This window comes from Phocoena sinus, chromosome 9, assembly GCF_008692025.1.
Source record: "Phocoena sinus isolate mPhoSin1 chromosome 9, mPhoSin1.pri, whole genome shotgun sequence".
Classification (NCBI taxonomy): domain Eukaryota; kingdom Metazoa; phylum Chordata; class Mammalia; order Artiodactyla; family Phocoenidae; genus Phocoena; species Phocoena sinus.
In genome coordinates this window covers 26,658,327-26,681,503 of record NC_045771.1, presented here as the reverse complement: position 1 = coordinate 26,681,503, position 23,177 = coordinate 26,658,327, and the positions used below count along the sequence as shown (strand labels likewise).

At 32.6% G+C, this 23,177-nt stretch overlaps 1 protein-coding gene and 1 non-coding gene across 7 annotated transcripts in view; one reads left to right on the top strand and one right to left on the bottom strand.

Moving 5' to 3' along the window:
• The window catches only part of POT1 (protection of telomeres 1), an 82,375-nt gene that overhangs the window by 10,782 nt on the left and 48,416 nt on the right, over positions 1-23,177 (bottom strand). For all 6 annotated transcript variants that reach the window (XM_032643477.1, XM_032643479.1, XM_032643474.1 and 3 more), the window contains 7 exons: positions 18,180-18,335; positions 13,289-13,458; positions 11,861-11,949; positions 7,451-7,507; positions 5,449-5,605; positions 3,484-3,689; positions 230-365 (listed from right to left, as the gene is read on the bottom strand). In XM_032643477.1, the coding sequence (XP_032499368.1) occupies positions 230-365; positions 3,484-3,689; positions 5,449-5,605; positions 7,451-7,507; positions 11,861-11,949; positions 13,289-13,458; positions 18,180-18,335 (971 nt within the window). The remainder of the gene's footprint in view (positions 1-229; positions 366-3,483; positions 3,690-5,448; positions 5,606-7,450; positions 7,508-11,860; positions 11,950-13,288; positions 13,459-18,179; positions 18,336-23,177) is intronic.
• On the top strand, positions 23,016-23,122 carry LOC116759924. Its single transcript, XR_004351586.1, has one exon. It is a non-coding gene; the product is annotated as a U6 spliceosomal RNA (small nuclear RNA).

Here is a 23,177-nt window from a genome sequence, read left to right as displayed (position 1 = left end):
AACTAATATCTAAATTGTTATGAAAGAAAGCAAATGAATATTAGCCTTTGGGACAGCCTTAAACTTAGCATACTGTAGGCACTCAATATATATGGTATCCAAAGAATAGATATATGCCAAAAAATCTAGTACCTATAAATTGGTACTAAATAAGTATCCACTGAATATACAGTAACAAGTGGAATAAAATAATAAATAAAATTAAAAATTCCCATTATTGAAAACATACCCATAGTGATGTATTTTTCCTTGTATAAGGAATGGTGCTGAAAGGTCAAGGACTTCCAGGTCTTCATGGCCAGATCTCACAGGAATTACACTATGAAACTTGTTTGAGAGTTTGCAGATTTCATTAAGTGTACCTCCTATTAAAAGAGAACAAATAAACCCTTCAAGTAGTACAAATATAAAGTAAGCAAACTGGGGTACTTATTAAGTAACACATAATCAACAGTAAAGGACTAAAGGGATTGACAGAAAAAGACAACAAATACCATGAATTTAAGAGATTTAATGCACTTATACATTTATTGTTAATAATTTGTAAGCTTAGGATCCTATTCATTGATTAAAGAAAACACTGAGCAAAAATGCTGAGGTTTGAGCAAAATATAAGGTTTGTGAAATATGAACTTTTAAAATTTATACAAATTGCTCTTTATGCCAGGAATAGTTTGGTTCAAATGATCTAAAAAGAACGAAGTTGAGAGTCAAAGTATAACAGGATTCCCATTATTAAATTTGCTATATACTACTAATGTCTAGACAAATCTAGTCTTGAGTTTGAAATAAATCTTTTCAGTTTAACACTGAATTTAAATATAGATGCAAACAGTTTATGTAATAGGAATTCCTGTAGAGTGTTTATTCATTTTTCCTATGGAGACCATCACACTTACTTACCCTAATGCTACGACAGGGTGGGTATTAAAACCATCATGCTGGCTGAGAAGGAAGAGTATGCTCAACGGTGCACAATTATTAAAAGGCAGCATTATCTCTGATTACTCAAACCCCCGGTACCTTTTCTGGTGTATTTTTCACTTAGATTGATAATTCTTCCTCTCCAGGGAAAGAGAATATGATTTATAAAAATACTTCTGAGTATTTCCTAAAATTTGTGTAAAATTTGTAATGTTAAAATTCAATTGTGAGGAGGAAGCATTTCTGGCATAGCAGAGTAAGAACGTCCAAAAATACACTTCTCCATAATAGCAAAAACAACTTTGGCAAAAATCGTCAAATTCAACTTTTTCAGAACTCTAGAAATTAACCAAAGGCTTGCAACAATCCAAGGAGTGTTTATTCAAAAAAGTGTAAATCTTACAAGAACAGCAAGTTTCATGGCATTTTAACTTGCCCAGCTCCCATACCTCTTCCCTCAGCTCTGTGATAGCTGGAAACCACAGGTTTGCTGTGTCATCCTACAGTTAGGTCTTAGCCTATGCTTAGAGTTACAATACTCAGAAATATGATAAAATAAAAATAGCTTACATTTTGATGAAACCCTTTTAAAGTGCTTTCACATACACTTTCATTTGACTTTTTTAAAAGGCTCTGTAAGGTAAACTGTTACTACTTTGGATGTACTTATATATTCAATAAATATTTACTGAGAGCCAGTTACATGCCAGGTTTACTACTCTAGGTGCTGAAGATACATAGATTAAAAGAACATGTATTCTGACCTTGGGGAATTTACATTCTAATAAATAAACAAATCTACAAACAGATAAAACACAAATATAAGAGGTGCTCTACTAGAAGTTCATACAGCGTGCAGTAAGAACCACTCAAATCTGCCTGATAAATCAGAAAAGTGCTTGATGCATGTAGGTGTTTGTTAAATATTTTATATGAATTGCTGAATAAAGGGAATTATTGAGTTTACTTCTGAAGACGTATTAGAGCAGAATTTCTCAGAACAGTGACAGAATGGCATAGAGGCCCAGAGGAATATACTAGGTTTAGGAATTATCACCAGTTCAATATGGCTAGAGGGTGGGATGGGAACTGCGATAGGAGGTGAGACTGAAAGCTTGAGGGTTGACTGGTAATTTTAAAGATAGGATCAGGAACTAAGGGGACTTCTTTATTCAAGCTTCCTTTGGACCGTCAAGGCCAACATGGCTTCAGCACAGAATTCTGTGGGAGGCAGCAAAGCACAGAAGGAGCCGAAGGCATACTTGACATCCTCTGAGTTGGCCCTACAAGGACAGTTCTAATAAAGCCTGATGGGATCACAGCTTTATTTTATTTTTAGGCCATATAAATAGATTTACTCCATATGTATGTGTGTGTGTGTGTCTGTGTCCTTCTGTTTTTACATCTATCTCCTGGTACAGATTAAAATACTGCTAATGGAATAAAATGTCACATCTCACTCATCAAAATGGCCAAATTTTTTAAAGCTCTAGTATATTAGGAGGAGGGTAGGTGAACAGATAATCTCACATGCTGCTAATGCATGTGCACATTATGATAACTTTACTAGAAAGTAACGGCAACATTCACTTAATTCCTTGTGTCCAATTACACTTCAGGGGGGAGATAAAGTTCATCACAGAGTTGCTATGTAAAAAACTGGAAGCAATTCAGTTTCACCACCCACTACCTGTACTAGGAAAGACATTTATCTCCTCTGTGGTTCAGTTTTCTCATGTATAAAAAACAGCTTATAACAGTACCAACTTCACAGGATTGTTGTGATGATTGTTAATTAGTTTCTGGTATGCCATAAATGTATTAAAACAAGTGATGTTCACAAAAATAATATCAATGTTTATATACATGTGTAGTCACATATATACATTATTTTCTAAAATGATTATGTGTTACTTTTATAAACAGAAAAATGCCAGGAATAAAAATGATCATAATCCATTGTAAGAAAGATCAGTTCACTCACAAAATGAAAGATTTCTCTAATGCAAATTAAAGATGATGGTCCCCTTTTATTATGGATTATTAGATAAATATTAGATAAAAATAAGACAAAAGTATAAAAGAAATGCAGAATTAAATTTGACTCAAAGTTTCATTCTCTTAAAATATGTCAGGTTATCTTTACTTGATTTAGCTATCAATAGACGACTTTCATTCTATTTTTATGAAACAAGAGTGACATCCAGAGGCCAAGATAACAGCAACTGTACATAACAAGCAGCTTCTTGATTATTATTCAGCTCAGCAGTCACCTTGGGTCTCATTAAGATGACATGTAGGAATCCAACAAGATGGACAAATGCAAACACTTGAGTTTAATGTGTAATTTCAAAATGTCATTCAGATAAATTTACATATATATGTGTATATGTATGTATTTGAATCTAGTTGCTATATATATTACATTATTTGAAATTTAAATTAACAGTATTTTGACTTTATATGTCCCAGGTTGCCCCTAAAATATATTTAACAATAATCAGAGAAACACATAAGCAAAAGCTATATTCTAATAGAACAGCAACTTAAATATCATACCTTCTATCAAAATTAGACAGTCATTTGAAAGTGGGAGAATACCATTATTTTTCACAAAATGAACAGCTACTTTTCGTTCTCCTTGATCTTTAGTGGTCCAGATATTTGAATCATATAATGATGTGTTTTGCAGTTTGCTATCTGGGGTTTTGGTTGCACCCTCTTGCAAAATTATATCCAAATCACTCTCATGTGGAACTTCTTGCCTAAAATAATTGACAATGAGATAATACAAAAACAACTGGTATAAGCTTGGAAATTCAAATTTAACAAACTATCCAATAAAAAAATTGTTTATATGCTTATGAACCAGCTACTTATTTTAAAACATGGAGATAACACTCTGCAGATTACATGGCTCATTCAATAGAAAGATATTTGATGACATTTTATGGCTAATTAGATCCATATCATAATTACATTAACCACCAGCAATTTCCTTGCCTGGTTTTGTGACACCATTATTTCTAGCACCAAACTGTTCTCCTCTGTAAGGAATGCTAAACTTCCCAGCAGGAGTCCCGTCTTCACTCCAGCTAAATATCCACTTACCACTTAAGTAATATCACTTTCATAGGGTACCTACTTTGCAAACCAATATTCCATTTGATTCCTTTTAATCTAGAATATAATTTTCAAAAGTCATATGGTAAAATATGATACAGTAGAAATCGTATAATCTAGAATCAAAAGGTCTATTTCCTTGTCTTTGTTCTGTCACCAATGAGCTGTGTAAATTTAGGTAAAACCTCTTAACATTTCTAAGATGATTTCCCTATTTGTTAAAAAAATTATCATAGAGGGTGGTTTTATATATGGCAAAGATATATGATTTTTACAGAATTTTACGCACTATAATTTGATAATACTTCAAGACTATCTAAAATCTGTACTTATATTTTAATTCCAACTACCATTTCAAGCCCAAATGGGTAGAAGATGGTCCCCTGTTTTGTATAAGGAGATCTGATGATCAAAAATCTCCACAAACAGTATTATACTTAGATTGTGAAGGGGAAAATATATGTACGTTAGTGTACACAGCACACACACAATGTACACACACATAAATATAATGGAGATGTATATACATGTTCATGTTACACATATAGAGGGAAGACAGTCAAATTGCATAAAAAAGAAGAGGGATTAAAAATAATTTTCAGAATATGTCTTGAGTTACTAAGTACATATTCATTCTAATGTCTTATAAATTTATTTACTTATTTATAAAATAATTGATGTTTAGAATAAAGCTTTTGAGGAACTGAGAAATCCTTAATCACCAACAAAAGTTCAAATTATGTCCACTGTGTGGTAGTTACTAAGCAGGACAGGAATATTTCCAACAAGGCTTTCTCTTAACACTTAATTAGGAATTTCAACTAACCAGAAATCTTTTCTATTTAAGGATTTTAGCTAACAATGGTTTACTTTCAAGATTTTTTTGTGACAAATGAGAAAGGCCCCCCCCAAAATATTTTTTTTTTAAATTATTATATTTATTTATTTATTTATTTATTGGAGTATAATTGCTTTACAAAGTTGTGTTAGTTTCTGCTGCACAGCGAAGTGAATCAGCCATACGCATACACACATCCCCTCTCTCTTGGACCTCCCCTCGGCCCCATCCCACCCAACTAGGCCATCACAGAGAACCCAGCTGAGTTCCCTGTGCTATACAGCTTTTCACAGTTATTATTTGTTTGCATTTATCAGAGCTACTAAATTGAATTTCAGATCTGAAAATAGCAACTACTTTTATTTATTATTACTAAGAAACATCAAAAGGATTTATTTTCTAAGAATTAGTGTTTTCTCTTAAAAAGATTACCATTCTTTCAAAATACAATACATTAAAATCACAGTTTACTCACTGTCAGGACTTAAACTGACACATAAGAAAACATATATACACACATTTCATGAAATGAAAACTTTGGTTTTGTTATGGAAAATACTTACAGTGAATGACACTTAGGACAATAAAGTTTAACAGACTGAAAGAGTCTTCTGGGCTTATATAACCTCAATTTTGCTCGGATACGATATTGTTGAGGAGCTTTTTGTTTCAAAATAGCACACAGTGGGGTTTTCTCCAAATACTGATGATCCGTAAGTACTATAAAGAATTTTTGAATTAAGTTAGAGAAATCTGCAAGGATATAAGTATATTCATGGCATGAATCCCCGTGAAACAAACATACACAATCAAATCCAATTAAGTTGTATTAATTGCCAATTTTGGTAACATTTTGCCACATTTATCATCATCTCCAACTGTCATTATCTCCATCTCTCCATATATACATAAACCTTGCAGATACATGATAGTAACTTCTATACATTTTGTCCCTTTATCCCTAAGTACTTCAGTATGTATTTCACAAGAACAAGCAATTTCATTAACATATTACAATGTAATGTTCAACATCAGAACACTTAACATTGATTATCACGGAATCAACAGACATTATTCAAATTTCTCCCACTATCCCCATAATGCTCTTATTTAGCATTTTATTTTCAGGTCTAGGACCCAATCCTGAACCATGTGTAGCATTTATTTTTCCTGTCTCTTTGGAGTCCTTCAATGTAGAGAATGGTTCCTCAGCTCTTCTTTGTCTTTCAGGACGCTAATATATTTGAGGAGTAGAGGCCATTTATTTGGGTGTCTGGTTTGGTCTGGTTTTTCTCATGATCAGATACCAATTACACATTTTTGGTAGGAATACTACTGTATAAGTGATATTGTGGCCTTCTCATTGCATGACATCAAAAGACACATGATATCAGTGTTTTTATTCCTGGGTATGTTAACTTTGCTCAGCTGATTAAGGTGGTGTTCAGCAGGTTTCTCCACTATAAACTTATTATTTCCCCCTTTATACCTAATAAGAAAGTATTTGATAAAATATAAATATCCCAATTTCATTAAACATTTAGGATCCTGCTAGTTTAAGATCCACTGACGATTAGCAACTAAATAATTACTGTCATGATTGAAAAATGGTGATTTTTCTCTAACTTCATTATTATTTACATTTATCAGCTGCCATTCTATTTTAAATAACAGCTTTCCATTCAACCTCATTTATTTATTTGTTTTGTTCATTTATTTACTATCCATATGGACTAATAGATTCCTACTTTATTCAATCAGTTCTATGCCATCACTAGTAATTTTTATTTTGATACTCAAATTGTATGAGATTTGACATCTGCCACCATTAACCTGAGAAATTCTCTACTTTCTGGCACAACAAGATGTTCCAGAATCACCTTATAATTCTCTTGTCCCAACCCTGGAATCTGCTATTTCTCCAAGAAGCCCTGATTGGGGATATTATTTATAAACTAAGATCTGTGCACTAGGTGTACTCATTGCTACTGGGTGTACTTGTTTTTATGCCCTTTCATCAACAGAGCTCAGGCACATATGCACACATGTTCATACCTATACTTATACACGTGCACCTGCATGTGTATGAATGTATATGTGAGTGAATACATATATACAAACACCCATATATCTATTTCTGTATCTGTCTCTAAAACCATGAGTACATACTGACATCTCCAATTCTAATACAATACCACAGCTTCTTTCTTCTAGCCCATTTCATAATTATACGTCCTTTCTCCAATAATGAGAAACTCATATCTTTATAATAGTATATTACAGAATTTTATTTAATAGACTTGTGCTTAGAAATAGTTAATTTTTTTTAAAATCTTAGCTGAAGTATCAGAAGGTGGGTATCTGATAGATTAACTATCATTGCTTACATTAAAGTTTTGGGGCATATTTTAAGGAACTCCTTTATGGACACACCACTAAATACATAGTGTGAATTGATTAAAATTAACACGGATATGTTTTTGTCCTCGTGGATAGATAAGTATAAGGACAGACTTCATAATACTCACTCTTGTGCCCATAATACAAAAATGAAAATGGTCTTACTTGTAGCTGACAGTTGTTGACATCTTTCTACCTCATATAGTGATACTGATCCAGAGCCTATCAGGAAAAAAGGAAAGAGGAATTACAGTTTTAAAATCCATTAAAAGCTCAATGTGGCATTGAAAACTATAAAACATTACTGAGAGAAACTGAAGAAATCTAAACAAATGGTGAAATTTGTTTATGGATTCATGTCATTTGTTCATGGATTGGAAGGTTCAATATTGTTAGGAACTGACATTCTTCCCAATAGATCTGTAGATTCAATAAAATCCTAATCAAAATTGCATAGGCTTTATTATAGAAAAGCAGATTCTATCACTTAAGTGGAAATGGCAAAGAATCTAGAATCTAGAATATAATCTTGAAAAAGAACAAAATTGGAGGACTTATACTATATGACTTCAAGATTTACTATAAAGCTATAGTAAACAAAAGAATATGGTACTGACATAAAGAATGACAAATAATATTATCAGAATTAAATAGAAAGTCCAGAAATAAACCCACATTTACATGGTCATTTGATTTTTGATAAAGGCAGCAAAGCAATCCAAATGGAAAGCAAAACGCTTTTCAAAAAATGGTTCTGCAACAACTGGAAATTAGTATGAGGAAAAAAAAATGCTTACTTAACACCACACTACTAAGTACTGAACACAAAGCTCAGAAGTAAATCCACATTTATACTCATTTGATTTTTGACAAAGACACCAAAGCCATCTTTAAAAAAAAAAATGGTGCTGCAACTGGAAATTCATATTTTCAAAAATGTCTATGTCATACCATAATACTAAGCATTAAAAAGGAATAAACCACTGATATATGCAACATGGATGAATCTCAAAAACAAATAGTATGTACAAGAGTACATAACATGTTATTGCATTTATTTGAAGTTCTAGAACAGGCACAATTAATCTATGGTGGAAAAAATCAGGACTTCTGGGGTGGGTATGGGGGTGAGGATTGACTGGGAAAGAGCACGAGGGAGATTTCTGCAAAAAGGTAATGGTCTTGATTTTAAGAGGGACTTAGGTTATGCAGTTTATGTGTTAGCCAAAACTCATGAAATGATACACCTAGGTTGCCTATTTCATTGAATATAACTTACCTCAAAAATAAAAGAGAATTCTAAACAAATATTTAACTCTAGATAATGATGTTCATTCATTGAAGTGTTTAGGAGATGTACTTATGTCTGCAAATTACTTTGAAATGCATCAAAAAATAAACTGGATTGATGCATTAAAAAGAGATAAATGACACAGCAAAGAGAATAACATGTTAACTAGAGAATCGGATGGTGGGTATATGAGTGTTGACTGTACAATTGTTTCAACTTTTCTGTGTGTTCGACAATTTTTCTTGTGTTGAAAAAATACATTGAAGGGAATAAAGGGATAGGTGGATAAAATAATAAATTTACCAAACTTAATAGGATGACTTGATGAATACCATAAAATATGATTTTACTTTAACAAAAAAAGCAAAAGTAGTGATCATAGCAATAAGTCTTTTTTTTTAAACATCTTTATTGGAGTATAGTTGCTTTACAATGGTGTGTTACTTTCTGCTTTATAACAAAGTGAATCAGCTATACATATACATATATCCCCATATCTCCTCCCTCTTGCATCTCCCTCCCACCCTCCCTATCCCACCCCTCTAGGTGGTCACAAAGCACCTAGCTGATCTCCCTGTGCTATGCGGCTGCTTCCCACTAGCTGTCTATTTTACATTTGGTAGTATATGTAAGTCCATGCCACTCTCTCACTTCGTCCCAGCTTACCCTTCCCCCTCCCCATGTCCTCAAGTCCATTCTCTACGTCTGCGTCTTTATTCCTGTCCTGCCCCTAGGTTCTTCAGAACCATTTTTTTTTTAAGATTCCATATATATGTGTTAGCATATGGTATTTGTTTTTCTCTTTCTGACTTAATTCACTCTGTATGATAGACTCTAGGTCCATCCACCTCACTACAAATAACTCAATTTCCATAGCAATAAGTTTTAATAATGCTTTCCAAAATGAAGAATTTAAGACTTAAAAAAGTATCCATATTTTGCAACTACTTTAGCTTACTACATTCTATTATACATAATAGTATGTTATATTTTTATAATTTATTGTATGTGGCATCATATACAAACATGTATTACTTGTCCATCTTCCTCAACATCACTAATAAATGGCATAAGAATCCATGGCAAGAGAACCTTAAGTGAGCAAAGTATAATTTCAAAGAATCTGATTACTTAATATCTGCCATTCTGCATGAAGTTAAATAATAATAGAGAAAATATTGCAAAATATATACAACAATCTCCCACAAAACTGATAAGAAAAAAAATAAAGAACCTGACAGCAAATCAGGTATAGGGTAAGAGCAGACAATTCAAAGAAGGAGTAAAAAAGGCCAATATATACGTAATAAGATTTTTAAGTTTCCATGTACTCAGAGAAGATAAATAAGATATCACCTTATACCTACCAAATTGTCAAAAAATTACTTATAGTGTCAACGGCCAATACCACTGAGAGTGTGAGGAAAGGACATTCTCCCACACTGTTATTTGCATATGAATCCTATGACATTTTGGCATATAATCTGGCATCATTTATGAAAATAACAGATGTGCTTACTCTTTGATCCTTCAACCCCACCTTTACGAGTTTATTTTAGAGAAACAATAAGCACGAAAGTACAATTGTTCAAGGGTGTTTATTAAAGAAGTATTTGTAAGAGTAAGAAACTGGAAACAACCTGAATGTCTATCAAATGGAAAATGGCTTAATTAATAATGTTAGATTCATATAAAATATAATGTAACTATTAAAAGAATGAGTTTGAGCTATATGAATTACCCCAGAAAGAGGTCTGTGATACATTGTTAAATAAAGCAGCTAGTCTAGTATCGTCCCATTTTTGTAAAACTTTTAAACAGAGGGAGAACTCGTATCTGTTTATGTAGAAGTATATATATTCATATAAACATGAAGATGTTGAAGAAATCACACTAAACTGTTAACTTTACCTCAGCAAGTGGGCATAAAGGCATGGGAAGGCTACGTACCTTGATACTGTCACATGTACTACTTTTGTAATTTAAAAACGATTAGAAAAACCTTTTAAAAGGAGAAAAGGGATTTCAAAAAGTATAATTACAAATTAATACTGTCTCCAAATGATTGTCAGTTGAAGTAAACTGGTCTCCTAATGGCAGCTTAAATAATCACAGATTAGGCCAAAATGCTATCACCAGCGTGCTAGGAAATATGAATAATTCTAAGGCAGAGAAAATGAAGAAATAAATATGTACAAAAAAATCAAATAGCCTGCATTTGAATCTGACTGACTTTGCCATCAGTTAATAGCTAAGTGACCCTGGACAAATTATATGACTCCCATCACTCAAAGCCTCAGTTTCCTTTCTATAAAAGGGAAGAATAATATCAATCTCATAGGAGTGCTGTTAGGATTAAATAATAATGGCTGTAGGCATTGACTAAGTGCCTATCAAGCCACACATGTTAATTTTAATGCTTATCATTACTGATACAGAAAGAGAGTAAATACTCATAGATCATAGTAGGGAAGGAGTTAGGTTGTAAAAAAAAAAAATAGGGGATAGAAACATGACATAGATTCTAGGTGTCAGAATGTATAAGCAAATACTGACACAAAATGGTAAAGAAAAAAATCTTACAGATTGAGTGTTTTAAAATTTAGGTTTGAATAGTCACCTGTTCAGGTAGGCAATAATATAAATACACAACCAACTGTTTGTTAACATTTTGTAATTAGGTACTTAACTCAATAAAACTGGGAACTCTAAGATATGTATGATCAAAAAATACTTGGGCTATTTGAAATAAAGCAGCAAAAACAACCTTTGTTCCTTTTAGAAATTGATGAGCAAAATAGTTTACTAGGAAATAAATACAGATTTATAGTAAATTCATATATAAACACATTAACACTACATATATCACAAACCAAGTAATCCTTACCACCGCAATTTGAAAATGTAACTATACAGGTAAGGGAGGAGTAACGTTTACCTTTGCACAAGACACTGATAAAGATTTAGCATGTTTCTTTACAATGAATATGGATTTAATAGGAAGATATTAAAAAAGAGAATTTATGTTGATAAAGTCATTTTACTTAGCAGAAACTAAACTGGCAACATTAAAAATTATCCTTACTCATTAGGAGCATGGGATTAATAAATAAACACCACTATATATAAAATAGGTAAACAAGGATTTACTGTAAAGCACATGGAACTATATTCAATATCTTGTTAATAACCTATAACAGAAAAGAATCTGACACTGTACACCTGAAACTAACACAATATTGTAAATCAACTGTAGTTTAATAAATTAAAAGAACTGTCCTTACTTGAAATATTTGAAAAGCTGTCCTCATGTTCTGATTGACATATACCCTCTAAACACTGATTGGCTGGCAAATCTACAGATTCTAAAACCCTGTAATTGAAAGAATAGAATTTTTAATTGCATAAAACAAAGTCAAACAATGATCAGTTTAGCTCTACCCAAAGAAACCAAGAGCTCACTGAAATTGTATAAAAAATTCTGTGTGTGTATGCATTCTTCAGGAGGACTATAGTTTTTTAACAGATTATCGGGGCATTCCAAGAGACCCTCAAATTTTAAAAACCTAAGTCTAGAAAGACACAAGTAGAACAGTGGGATGATGAAATACTGCAAATAAGCTGGGTATTTAATGGATGACATTCTAAGTCAGAACAATCTCATTCTAGACTCAAGTAGTGAAATACTATGTGGCTATATATTGCAATATGAGAAATAAAGTAGGGAAACTGATAGAAGGTTATTAAAATAGCTAATTTCATTGATGATAAATTCATATTGATTTCAATATATTAAAACTTGGAAAATAGCTATGTCATTTCAATTTACTGAAAAGGATATTTTCTGTAACTCTTTGAAAATATGTAGAAGAATTTTTATTTCCCTAGAATACGCGTCAAAGAGTTTCTGCACATATCATTAACAGGAGTACTTCAAGGAAAAGGGAACTGCAAGTGTAGCAGGATTTAAGGTACTATTAACTTTCTGGGCACACCTAAAAGTTTTAAAAATATGATACCCTGAAATATTTTCATTACCTATTTTCTCGGTTATACGCACTTTAAAAAGGCAGTATTGAGGCTTCCCTGGTGGTGCAGTGGTTGGGAGTCCACCTGCCAATGCGGGGGACGCGGGTTTGTGCCCCAGTCCGGGAGGATCCCGCATGCCGCAGAGCGGCTGGGCCTGTGGGGTTGTGGCCACTGGGCCTGCGCGTCCGGAGCCTGTGCTCCACGACAGGAGGGGCCACGGCAGTGAGAGGCCCGCGTACCACAAGAAAAAAAAAAAAAAAAAAGGCAGTATTTTGTCCATGATTGATCAAGTATGTTTGGCACCCTAGACATATATATCAAGTTTTCCAAACTTTAGCTAAGCTCCAGTTTCCACTGTTTGTTTCTGTACCTGGAGAAGGTGGCAAATGGTAGAAGAACATGAGTGCAAAGAGTAGAGGTAACAGCATAAGTAACTATTGGAAAACCTAGACTATAAACCCAGCTCTGCTACTATGTAGCTATTTGAACCTACAATCACTTGATTTGTTTCATTTGGTTCATCTATTTAAAAAAATGAATAATGAATGGCAAGGAAGGCTCTGAGGATCAATTACAAGAGACCTCTTAGAGCCCCCCTTCCCACCTCAGAACAATATTATCCTAGAAATCAGCTTAATTAATACCTTATTTACAATTTCTAAATAGGTTTATAATATGCTTACTTTTTCAGTTGATCCACATCAGAGTTACTTTCTGGCAAGACTCTGATTCCCCGACCGTAACTGGTGCCTCCATGGAGATGAAACTCTAGGGCTAAAAATGTTGCCAGGTTCTCTGAATTGACTGACTGAAGTTTGGTATGTAGGCTATAAATTCTAAGAAAGCTTCCAACCTAAAAGCAGATGATTTATTATTTAGAAAATGGAGAAAAATCAAACAATTTTTGATACAATATTTAACAATTAACATGGGGCACAGACCAATAACCCGGGATGTTGACTCATCAGAAAGGAAAGTGGTATGTTCTACTAATGTGTACTCAATATCAGCCCCAAGGACACTGTATCAAAACCAAAACGTGTGTGTGTGTGTGTGTGTGTGTGTGTGTGTGTGTGTATGTGTTTGTATACATACATATGCATGTATAGATATGTATGTATTTTTCAAATGTAAAGGCATATTTCCATTTTACAGATATTAAAATGTTAAATAAGATTGAGTCTTAGCATTGGTAAGATAGGGTAGGCTAAGAAACCTATTACCTAAATCCAATCCAAGCCCTCTATTTGATTAAGAACCTATTTGGTTAAGGTTTCTGAAAATAACCTACTTTAACTAATTTAAGTAAGATTTAATTAAATATGATCACTAAAACACTCTCATTATGAGAATACTAGAAAGTATGTTTAAATGTGCTACCCTATCAAAATAATAAACCCCCTCTATTCCACAAGTTCTATGGAAAGAAAATTTCTGTAAATATTTTTGTCTGTACACCATAATGTGAAACACCTTCTACGAGTTCAAATATAGATTTAAACCAATTATAGTTTTGAACGAAATGTCCTATAATTTTAGATGTTTTGCTAAACTTAGTCTTAAAAATATCTTTAATTACGGAGTATTTGATATTCTTTTAATGTAGAAGACTTAAAAAGAGACAGATGCAGAATGTTTATTAAAGAAACTGACACATACTCAAGGGAAGAAGCTGTATTACCTAAATCACATTTTTATGAAGAAAGAGTTATAAACAAAAGGAGTTAGTTACCAACTAGGAAATTTAATTCATTTGTATAAAGCGGCACTCCTGACTGCTGATGACTGTGGGACTACCATTCTTTTTTTCCTACAAGGTCAAGATTAACAGTGGTGAGATTCTGTGTAACAGAAAATCTATACATGGGGGGAAATAAAGAAAGAGAAGGTAGTAAACCAACCTCCCACCTCTGCTTACTGCTGTTTCAGTTCATTGTATTTCTCCTCATCACCCTCTGGATGTGATGGAGGCGAGAAATGGGGGGAAAAAATAAGAGGAAAAAAATCCACACTCCCAGAGCTACTCCTTCATCCTCAAGGATCTTTTTCCCATCCAATCATGGGTTTTATAAGGAGGTAAGGCACTTAGTCTTTTCTTCTCTGACTTCTTCCACTGACAGAACAGCAGGGGAGCAGGGTAAATAGAGTCAGAGAAGGAAAACACACACACACACACACACACACACACACACACACACACACACACACACACAAGATGACAAAACTGATTTTCCTCATGTTCTCCAAAGTAAGATGATGGAAGGAAATATGTCTATTTCTATTTACTTTTATGTCATTCTTTTTGAACATTTATTACTCTGTAATTCTTTTTAATATACATAATATATTAGTGCAGTAAATGTATATAATCTACAAAGGACTTAAAGAAGGCCAGACACAAGGTGAAAGATACCATAATCATAAATGAAAAGTTTCAACATTATAAAGATAATTTCCTAATTAATTATTCTTTAAAATCAATGCAGTTTCTATCTAAATCTCCAGTGCCTTTCAAGGAATTGTAAAAACTGATCTGAAAGTGAACAGTCAAGTTAGTTTTGAAGACTGAACTGGGAGTGAGGGCTTAACCTATGAAATATCATTTAAAAATAAAGGTATGATTATTAAGACAGGCTGGTATTAATGCAGACACATATATTAACATGGATAAATCTTACAAATATAATGTCAAAGGAAAAAAGCAAATTATAGAATGATACATAACCATATGCATTTTTCAGACAAAAGTATATAAAATAAAAGCATAATAAACATGGGTGTGCACATGTACATGTTAGGATAAATAAAAAGAGGATATTTGGGAGCAAAAAATTAGAACAAGCAGAGGTACAAAGAAGGTTCCACATGTAGAAATTTCATTTCTTAAAATTAAAAGTACCTGAAATAAGTGTGCAAAACATTTAGAAATGTTAAGTTTGGATGATAGGCACGTAGATGTTTGTTATACTATCTTCTTTACTACTGTATTTCATAATAAAACAAAATTATACTTTAAAGACCAAGAGAGAATTTTATATATATAGGCTATAGAAATGACAAACTGTTATTTCCAGAAATTCCTTCTGGAGGCAGCATTGTATATTTTTTTAATCTTGCTAAATATATTATAAAACGTGCCAGATGCTCTGTTGTAATAGACAAATACATAACAAACAAATCGTCTTATTGGTAATAACAAAAAAATTATAAAACATACCTCTAAAAATTGTTGTAAAAGCCCTTTTTAATACAGAAACAGTAAAAATAAAGCAAAGCCAACTGGCTATTAAGAAATGTTTATTCCTTTAGAAATAATTTAAATATTCCTTATAAACTTTCAACAATTTCCCTTTAGGTTTAATATTTTTAATGACCTGTATGTGTCTGAAAATAACCAAAATATAGTTCTTGGGTCACTGAATGCCAAACATAATTAGAACTACGTGTGTTTTATAATTATTTTTAAATTGTGTCAGAATAAGTCTGGGGATTGAAAATACACTGCTTTTGTTTGTAGACAAAAGGTTTGAAGTGTGTGTGTGTGTGTGTGTGTGTGTGTGTGTGTGTGTGTGTGCAAAATGTTTAGGGAAGGAGATAACTTACTTAAAAAGCAAGGTTTAGGAAAAATGTTAAGGGCAACTTTAGCTGTAAAATGTATCGTATATAGAGTTCAATTATATTGTACTTTACAATTGCCTTAACTGTCCTCTTTATTACATAAAATAAAAATCACATTTTTTTCCTGTTCCTATTCAACAAAAATACATGTGTTCCATGCATTTCAATATAAATATGCAATTTTAAGCAGTTATCGTCGAGTGCTGACAAGAATTAATTGATATCAATATCATTTGACTCTGGGCACTTCTTAAATAAATACGAAATGGTTAGTATAGAGGTTGCCTCAGAACAAATAAAGTGTGATGTCAAGGTACATTAAATAAAAGCCTACAGTTATATTACTTACACATAGAGAAAATCCTTTTCATTTTTCTATTACATTGTAGATAAATGTCATGATATCTTTAGAGAAAAATTAATTGCCCTACATTTTCTTAATTATGTATGCTCATAGCACCCTCTAGTGGGTGAGATAAAGCAGACAAAGGAGATGAAAAAAATCTGAAAAAAATTCACAGCGCTCATTGATTCATGCATTCACCAGCAGATATTATTTACTTAACCCTTACTACATGGAAAGCACTGTGGCAGGTGCTGTTCAGGACTTGGGACAAGGAAATCAGGACAAGAGAGAGGAACAAAAGACCTATAGAAACAGCATAGGGAAAGAGAAGGGAATTAAACAGTGAAAGTCGAATCTAAAATGTAAATCTTTTTCATTCGTAAAAGAACTCTATCTGTATTTTAAAAAGACTTTAGAATTGGCTTTATCATTATATTTATTTTTTGAAATAAGCTAATCAATGCAGATAAAATCAAGGAAAAGCATCAAAAATATATTTTCAACAGTCAATTTTCTGATATGAAAGGTATGAACACACTCATAAAGGGCAAAAGAGTACAGTTATCACCTTCCTTGACCTGGACTTTAACCTAATTTATTGAGTTGGGTGGGCTTCTTTGTAACACAATGTAGAAGTGGAAATATGTCCTTCTCCAAGAACATTTATTTGCAAAAAAGAAACTGGGCACTAAAATTCAGATCTAAAAAAATTACAAATTACACTTTCCCTATTTTCTTCCCATAAGTAGGTTATATACCTCCCTAAATGTAGGATGGAAGCTATTTGCAATAAAGAAATTCATTTCTTTATACTGCTTAAGAAGATTAGCTCTGGAAACAGACATACATTCAAATACAGGCTTCACGCAAGTAAGTGAGAAATCTTGGGCCTCTGAGTGCCTCAGTTTTCTCATTTGTAAAACAGAAATGATGATAGTACCTACAGCACAAGACAGTGCTAAATACATATGAAGTGCTTTAACAAATGTTACTATTATTCTCATTATTGTCAATGACAGCATTCTTTGCAAGAAAGATTACTTGCAAATAAATGACATGGTAAAATGAAGAAAAATATTCCTTAAAATGTTACTAATAAGCAAGAAGTGCCAAAACTAAGCAGCGTTATTTTACCTAGAAAACTGCATCTCAAAAACAGTGAGCAAATTCTAATAAACTGTATGGTATACACAGACAATTTATCAATATATTTTAGAGGTGGATTAACAATTTCTTAGACTAATGAGTAAAAAGTTAAAGACTGGATTTTATCAAACCAAGTAAAAGAGCTTATCATTTAAGTTTACAAATATTTTATACATCCTTTGTTATTTTAAAGCAAATTTTATGGCAGAAAAAAGATTTTTCTTTCCATAGTAAAATTGGGCACAGCTTTAAGATGTTCAGGAAACATTCTTTAACTTTAAAAAAGCTGTTCAAGCCATTATAATTTAATATATCGTCTAATAATTTAAATACACATTTTACAAATTAAAGAAAAAAATTAATCTGGAGTTAATTTCTAGACCTCAAATATCATCTAACATGTGATTTACCCTAAAATTTATAAAAATACAAAAGAGCAAAACATGCTTGCTACACAACATCACCTTTAAAGATTTGGCCACTTGAACATGGTTGTCATAGACTAAAATGTCTATTGTCAGATTCTGCACCCGGTGGATGTGACTTAAATCACCTTCAAGAACAAGGTCTTGTATTAAGACTCTCCAAGATGGGAATGGGGTCCTGGTGCCATCCCATACCTGCATAAGAAGTAGAACAAAAGTTTAATGATCTTTTTGTAAAATTGTGGAGGCTAGAAGAGTTTTATTTGCTGGTAACATAGCTTAAAAGTAATTAAATATATTCCCCCAAATATCTGTTAAACTTTGAATATGATGTATATTCTTTCCTGATTGTAAAAGGACTACATATGTATAGGTAATGAATAAAATGTAAGGAAAAAAATTCAAACAGCTATGAGCTTGGAAAAACTATTAACATATTGTTGACTTTACTTATCTTTTTTATCTTCTATGTAGTTATAATATATATGTCTTTTTTTCTTTTTACCAAACTGGCATTCTACTCTGCTTTTCATTTCTTAATTTATTGCTGGGCAGTTTTTCAGGCAATTTAAATATTCTTCTAAAATAGGATTTTCAATGGCTTCACATTACATTATAGATGCAAACAAATTTATTAAACCAATCCCTTTTTTGGCCATTTGACTTGTTTCAAAATTTTTGCTATTTTAAATAATTTAGTAATTACCATCTTGTATATAAACCTTTACAAGTATCTCTGCTAATTTTCTTAAGTATAAATTCCTAGCTTTTAGGGAACTAATCTGACCTCTGCCCATTTTTCCACTTTGTTCTGATTTGGAAAAGGCCTTTGAAAGCACAGATATGAATATTTTGTTTATGTTAGACGTTATGAACACAAGTGAATTACAATCACGGGTGATGGAAAGGGAAAGGTAGGTTGGATTGCTATTTAAGTCACCTTGAGGTAAGGATGGGAACAGGGGCCCAGGACGAGTATGCACTATCCCATCCTTAAGACCGGAGCTAGCCTGGGCTGTGCTAGGGCTGGAAGAGATGAGCTTGAGGCTATGCTATGCTATAGAAGGGCGGGACAAAAGACATTTGGAGAGAGGTAAGAATGCCTCTGCATGTCAGAAGTTTGGCTGGGTAAGAGTGAACAGTCTACTTAAATAGAAAACACCACATTTCCTTTTCTTTTTAACTGTTATTTTTTTTTAAATTGAAGTATAGTTGATTTACAATGTTGTGTTAGTTTCAGGTGTACAGCAAAGTGATTCAGTTATACACACACATAGACACACACACATATATCTTTATCAGATTATTTTCCTTTATAGGTTATTACAAGATATTGAATATAGTTCCCTGTGCTATACATAGGTCCTTGTTGCTTATCTATTTTATATACAGTCGTGTGTATCTGTTAATCCCAAACTCCTAATTTATCCTTACCCCCATCCTTTCCCTTTTGGTAACCGTAAATTTGTTTTCCATGTCTGTGAATCTATTTCTGTTTTGTAAATAAGTTCATTTGTATCATTTGCTTAGATTCCACATATAAGTGATATCATATGATGTTTGCCTTTCTCTGACTTACTTCACTTATTACTATAATTTCAAGGTCCATCCATGTTGCTGCAAATGGCATTATTTCATTCTTTTTTATGGCTGAGTAATATTCCACTGTATATATACACCACATATTCTTTATCCATTAATAGACATTTAGGTTGCTTCCATGTCTTGGCTATTGTAAATAGTGCTGCTATGAAAATTGGATGTATCTTTTCAAATTAGAGTTTTTGTCTTTTCCAGATATATGCCCAGGAATAGGATTGCTGGATCATCTGAACTCTATTTTCAGTTTAAGGAACCTCCATACTGTTCTCCATAGGGGCTGCACCAATTTACATTCTTACCAACAATGTAGGAGGGTTCCCCTTTCTCCACACCCTCTCCAGCACTTGTTATTTGTAGACTTTTTAATGATGGCCATTCTGACCAGTCTGAGGCAGTACCTCACTGTAGTTTTAATTTGCATTTCTTTAATAATTAGTGATGTTGAGCATCTTTTCATGTGCCTGTTGGCTATCTGTAAGTCTTCTTTGGAGAAATGTCTATGTAGGTCTTCTGCCTATTTTATGGAAAACACCGCATATCTATACAGGTATCTGCCAGTGTCAGATTACAGAGAAAGTACTGAATAATGTTGGTGACAGTGCTAAGTTGTAAATAAACAATCATGAGTTTGAGTCACTCACTCTGTTTCCTAAATTATTCAAAGAACCAGGACAATCACTTTGGGAGTAGTAACATTATGTTGCATTTTTCTTCACTTGGAATTTGTTCTTTCATTTTGTGTACATGTTTTTGAGACTTTAAAATGGCTTTACAGACCAATCCGTGAGTCTTCTGAAGGAGGGGTTGAGAGAGTAGAGTATAAGTCAGACCTTGTGTTGAAATTCTGGAACTTTTGTAATCTTGTATCAAAACTCAATCTGTTAGGTACCTGCATATTTTATACAGATCTAATTCTTTTTTCCAAATAGATAACAATCACCATTTAACAATCCTCTGCCAATCTGAAATGTTAATGTTATTTTTATTATTATAGCAGCATGGGGACAAGAGAGGAAGTCAAGGAGAGAAATATTTTACTATATATCGCTTAAAAATATCTTTTAAATTTCTGGGCAATGTTAAAATTACCTATCCCAAAATTAAATACCTTATTAAAATACTACCTCAAACTTTCTATAATTGTTTGTTAACTTTTCAATTTCTTGACTTGAAAGATTATTCTGATATGCTATGCTTTTTTTTCTTTTTTTGTTCATGAAGACATTTAAGGCTCTAAATTTTATCTTTGAGTATATCCCCAACCATAGCCTTTAATCTCTTCTTATTAACATTACAGTCGTAATAACCTATAATTAAAATTAACTTCTTTTAGAAACAACAGTATGTGGGGGAATCATATCTGCTAGAATAATTAAAATGAATGTATTGTAGTTACTAATAAAGAGACCAATATTAGCATCATATCTCAGTTGAGACAGGAAATAATTATGCTATATTCCATGCTGACCAGAACTCATTTGGAGTAAGGTCTGGCTCCTTCTGTTTTCAAAACAAAATTTTAAAAAAGTATTCCTAGTTTGGGATAGGAAAACCAATTTCAGAAAAAAAAATCACTTAAAATTTGACTTCCCATAGATAAAATGAGCAAAATATTGCTATATAGTCCTCTCAATATATTTTTTGCTATGCATATAATACATTTTTAGTATATAAATGAAAGTACATTAATCACTAAAGAGAATATTGTGAATTTCTATATCAATAAGTATGTCTACAATGTCATTTTATAGTCACACAGTATTCCACAACACATAAATAACTCACAAAATTCTCTATCGCTAGTATGTGAGTTTTTTCTGATTTTTGTTACTGCAAGAAATATAAGGATAAATATTCCTTTAAAGGCATTTTTCTACATTTTAAATTATTACTATAAAATAAATTTATGAAAATAGAGTTTGAGACAAAGAGCATAGAAAGACTTTTGAGATTTCTTTTAAACTGTCCTCAAGAAAGTCTTACTAATGTAATTTCTTACATTCACTTCTGAATGCTGTATTTTAAAATAATATCTACATGAAAGCTGTTTTTGCTTATCCGAAAAGGCTATCTATTAAAATGGGATGCAGGCATGTTTTCTTGCTTTTAGAAGGAAAATGTAGATTCAGCTATGTCAGCTAAAAGGTGGCAGGTTTTATCTCAGAATTTAAGAATTTATGCTCAATACAGCAGCCAAAAGGTGGAGAATACTTCTCTGCACAGCTGATTTTTTGTCATTGGAAGTGTTCAGTGATTAGCAAACACTCATTTGTTAAATACGTCACTTTGGGCATAAAGTATGACTGGCTGACCTCCTTCTCATTTTGTTTGGATGATTTTATGTTGCTTTAGCTTCAATTTTGTCACACTTATTTATGTTTTTTCATAGCATGCATTTACTTTTTCAGAGTATTTCACGTGTATATAAATATGTGCTATTTTCAACTTCAAAGACTTTGTATTTTATTCAATAATTTCTATCTTCACTATTCTTTAATATGGGCAAGGTATAACTGATAATAATGCTAAACCCCAATATTTGTCCAAGGGCCACTGTACTCCATTTCCTGTTCCATCGTTCCAAAGAGTCAGAAGCTAAAGAACCAGAGAAGCAGGGCTGAAGCAGTGTTTGTTTAAATGCATCCTGCCTAGGCTAGGTAGGTGAGGATGGTATCAGACAACTGTCCTCTCCAGAAGCTATTCATGAATAAATTGGGATAGGTATAAACAAAGATTAGATGGGTCTTATGTCACTTTTTTTTTCTGCAGATTTAAGAACAAAATAAAATATAACAAGAAAAATAAACACTTCAAAACCATCCCTGATCTACCTATGAAGCAGACAGTGAAATAACATGGGAAGAGAACCCAACATCAATGGGCCAAGAAGAAGGCAAATGAGTGAGAAGGAAGGCTACATCTTGATAGGGAAACAGAAATATGCATTTTTAGAGCTGCAACTTAAAAATAGCAATAGAAAACAACTCATTTTGCTAGTACTAATAAGAAATATATAAACACAATATAAACAATACTATATTTAAAATGTAGATCTGGTAATACTATTTTTCTCTAGAAGTATAGGATAAAGAAGAGAAGTTCAAGAGTAAAGTTGCATAGAAATTACAGGCTCATTAAAAATGGTTAGATTTTAAGTTCTTAGTACACAGTATGCATATTTATTCCACCAGAATGCTGAAATATAAGCTCTTTACAGGCTTATAGGTCATGGTAACTTACAAAACAATTTCCAGTATTTAAAAATATCTACCTGTGCTCGCTTTGGCAGCACATATACTAAAATTGGAACGATACAGAGAGGATTAGCATGGCCCCTGCGCAAGGATGACACGCAAATTCGTGAAGCGCTCCATATTTTTTTATAAAGCAGAAACTAACACACCATTGTAAAGCAATTATACTCCAATAAAGATG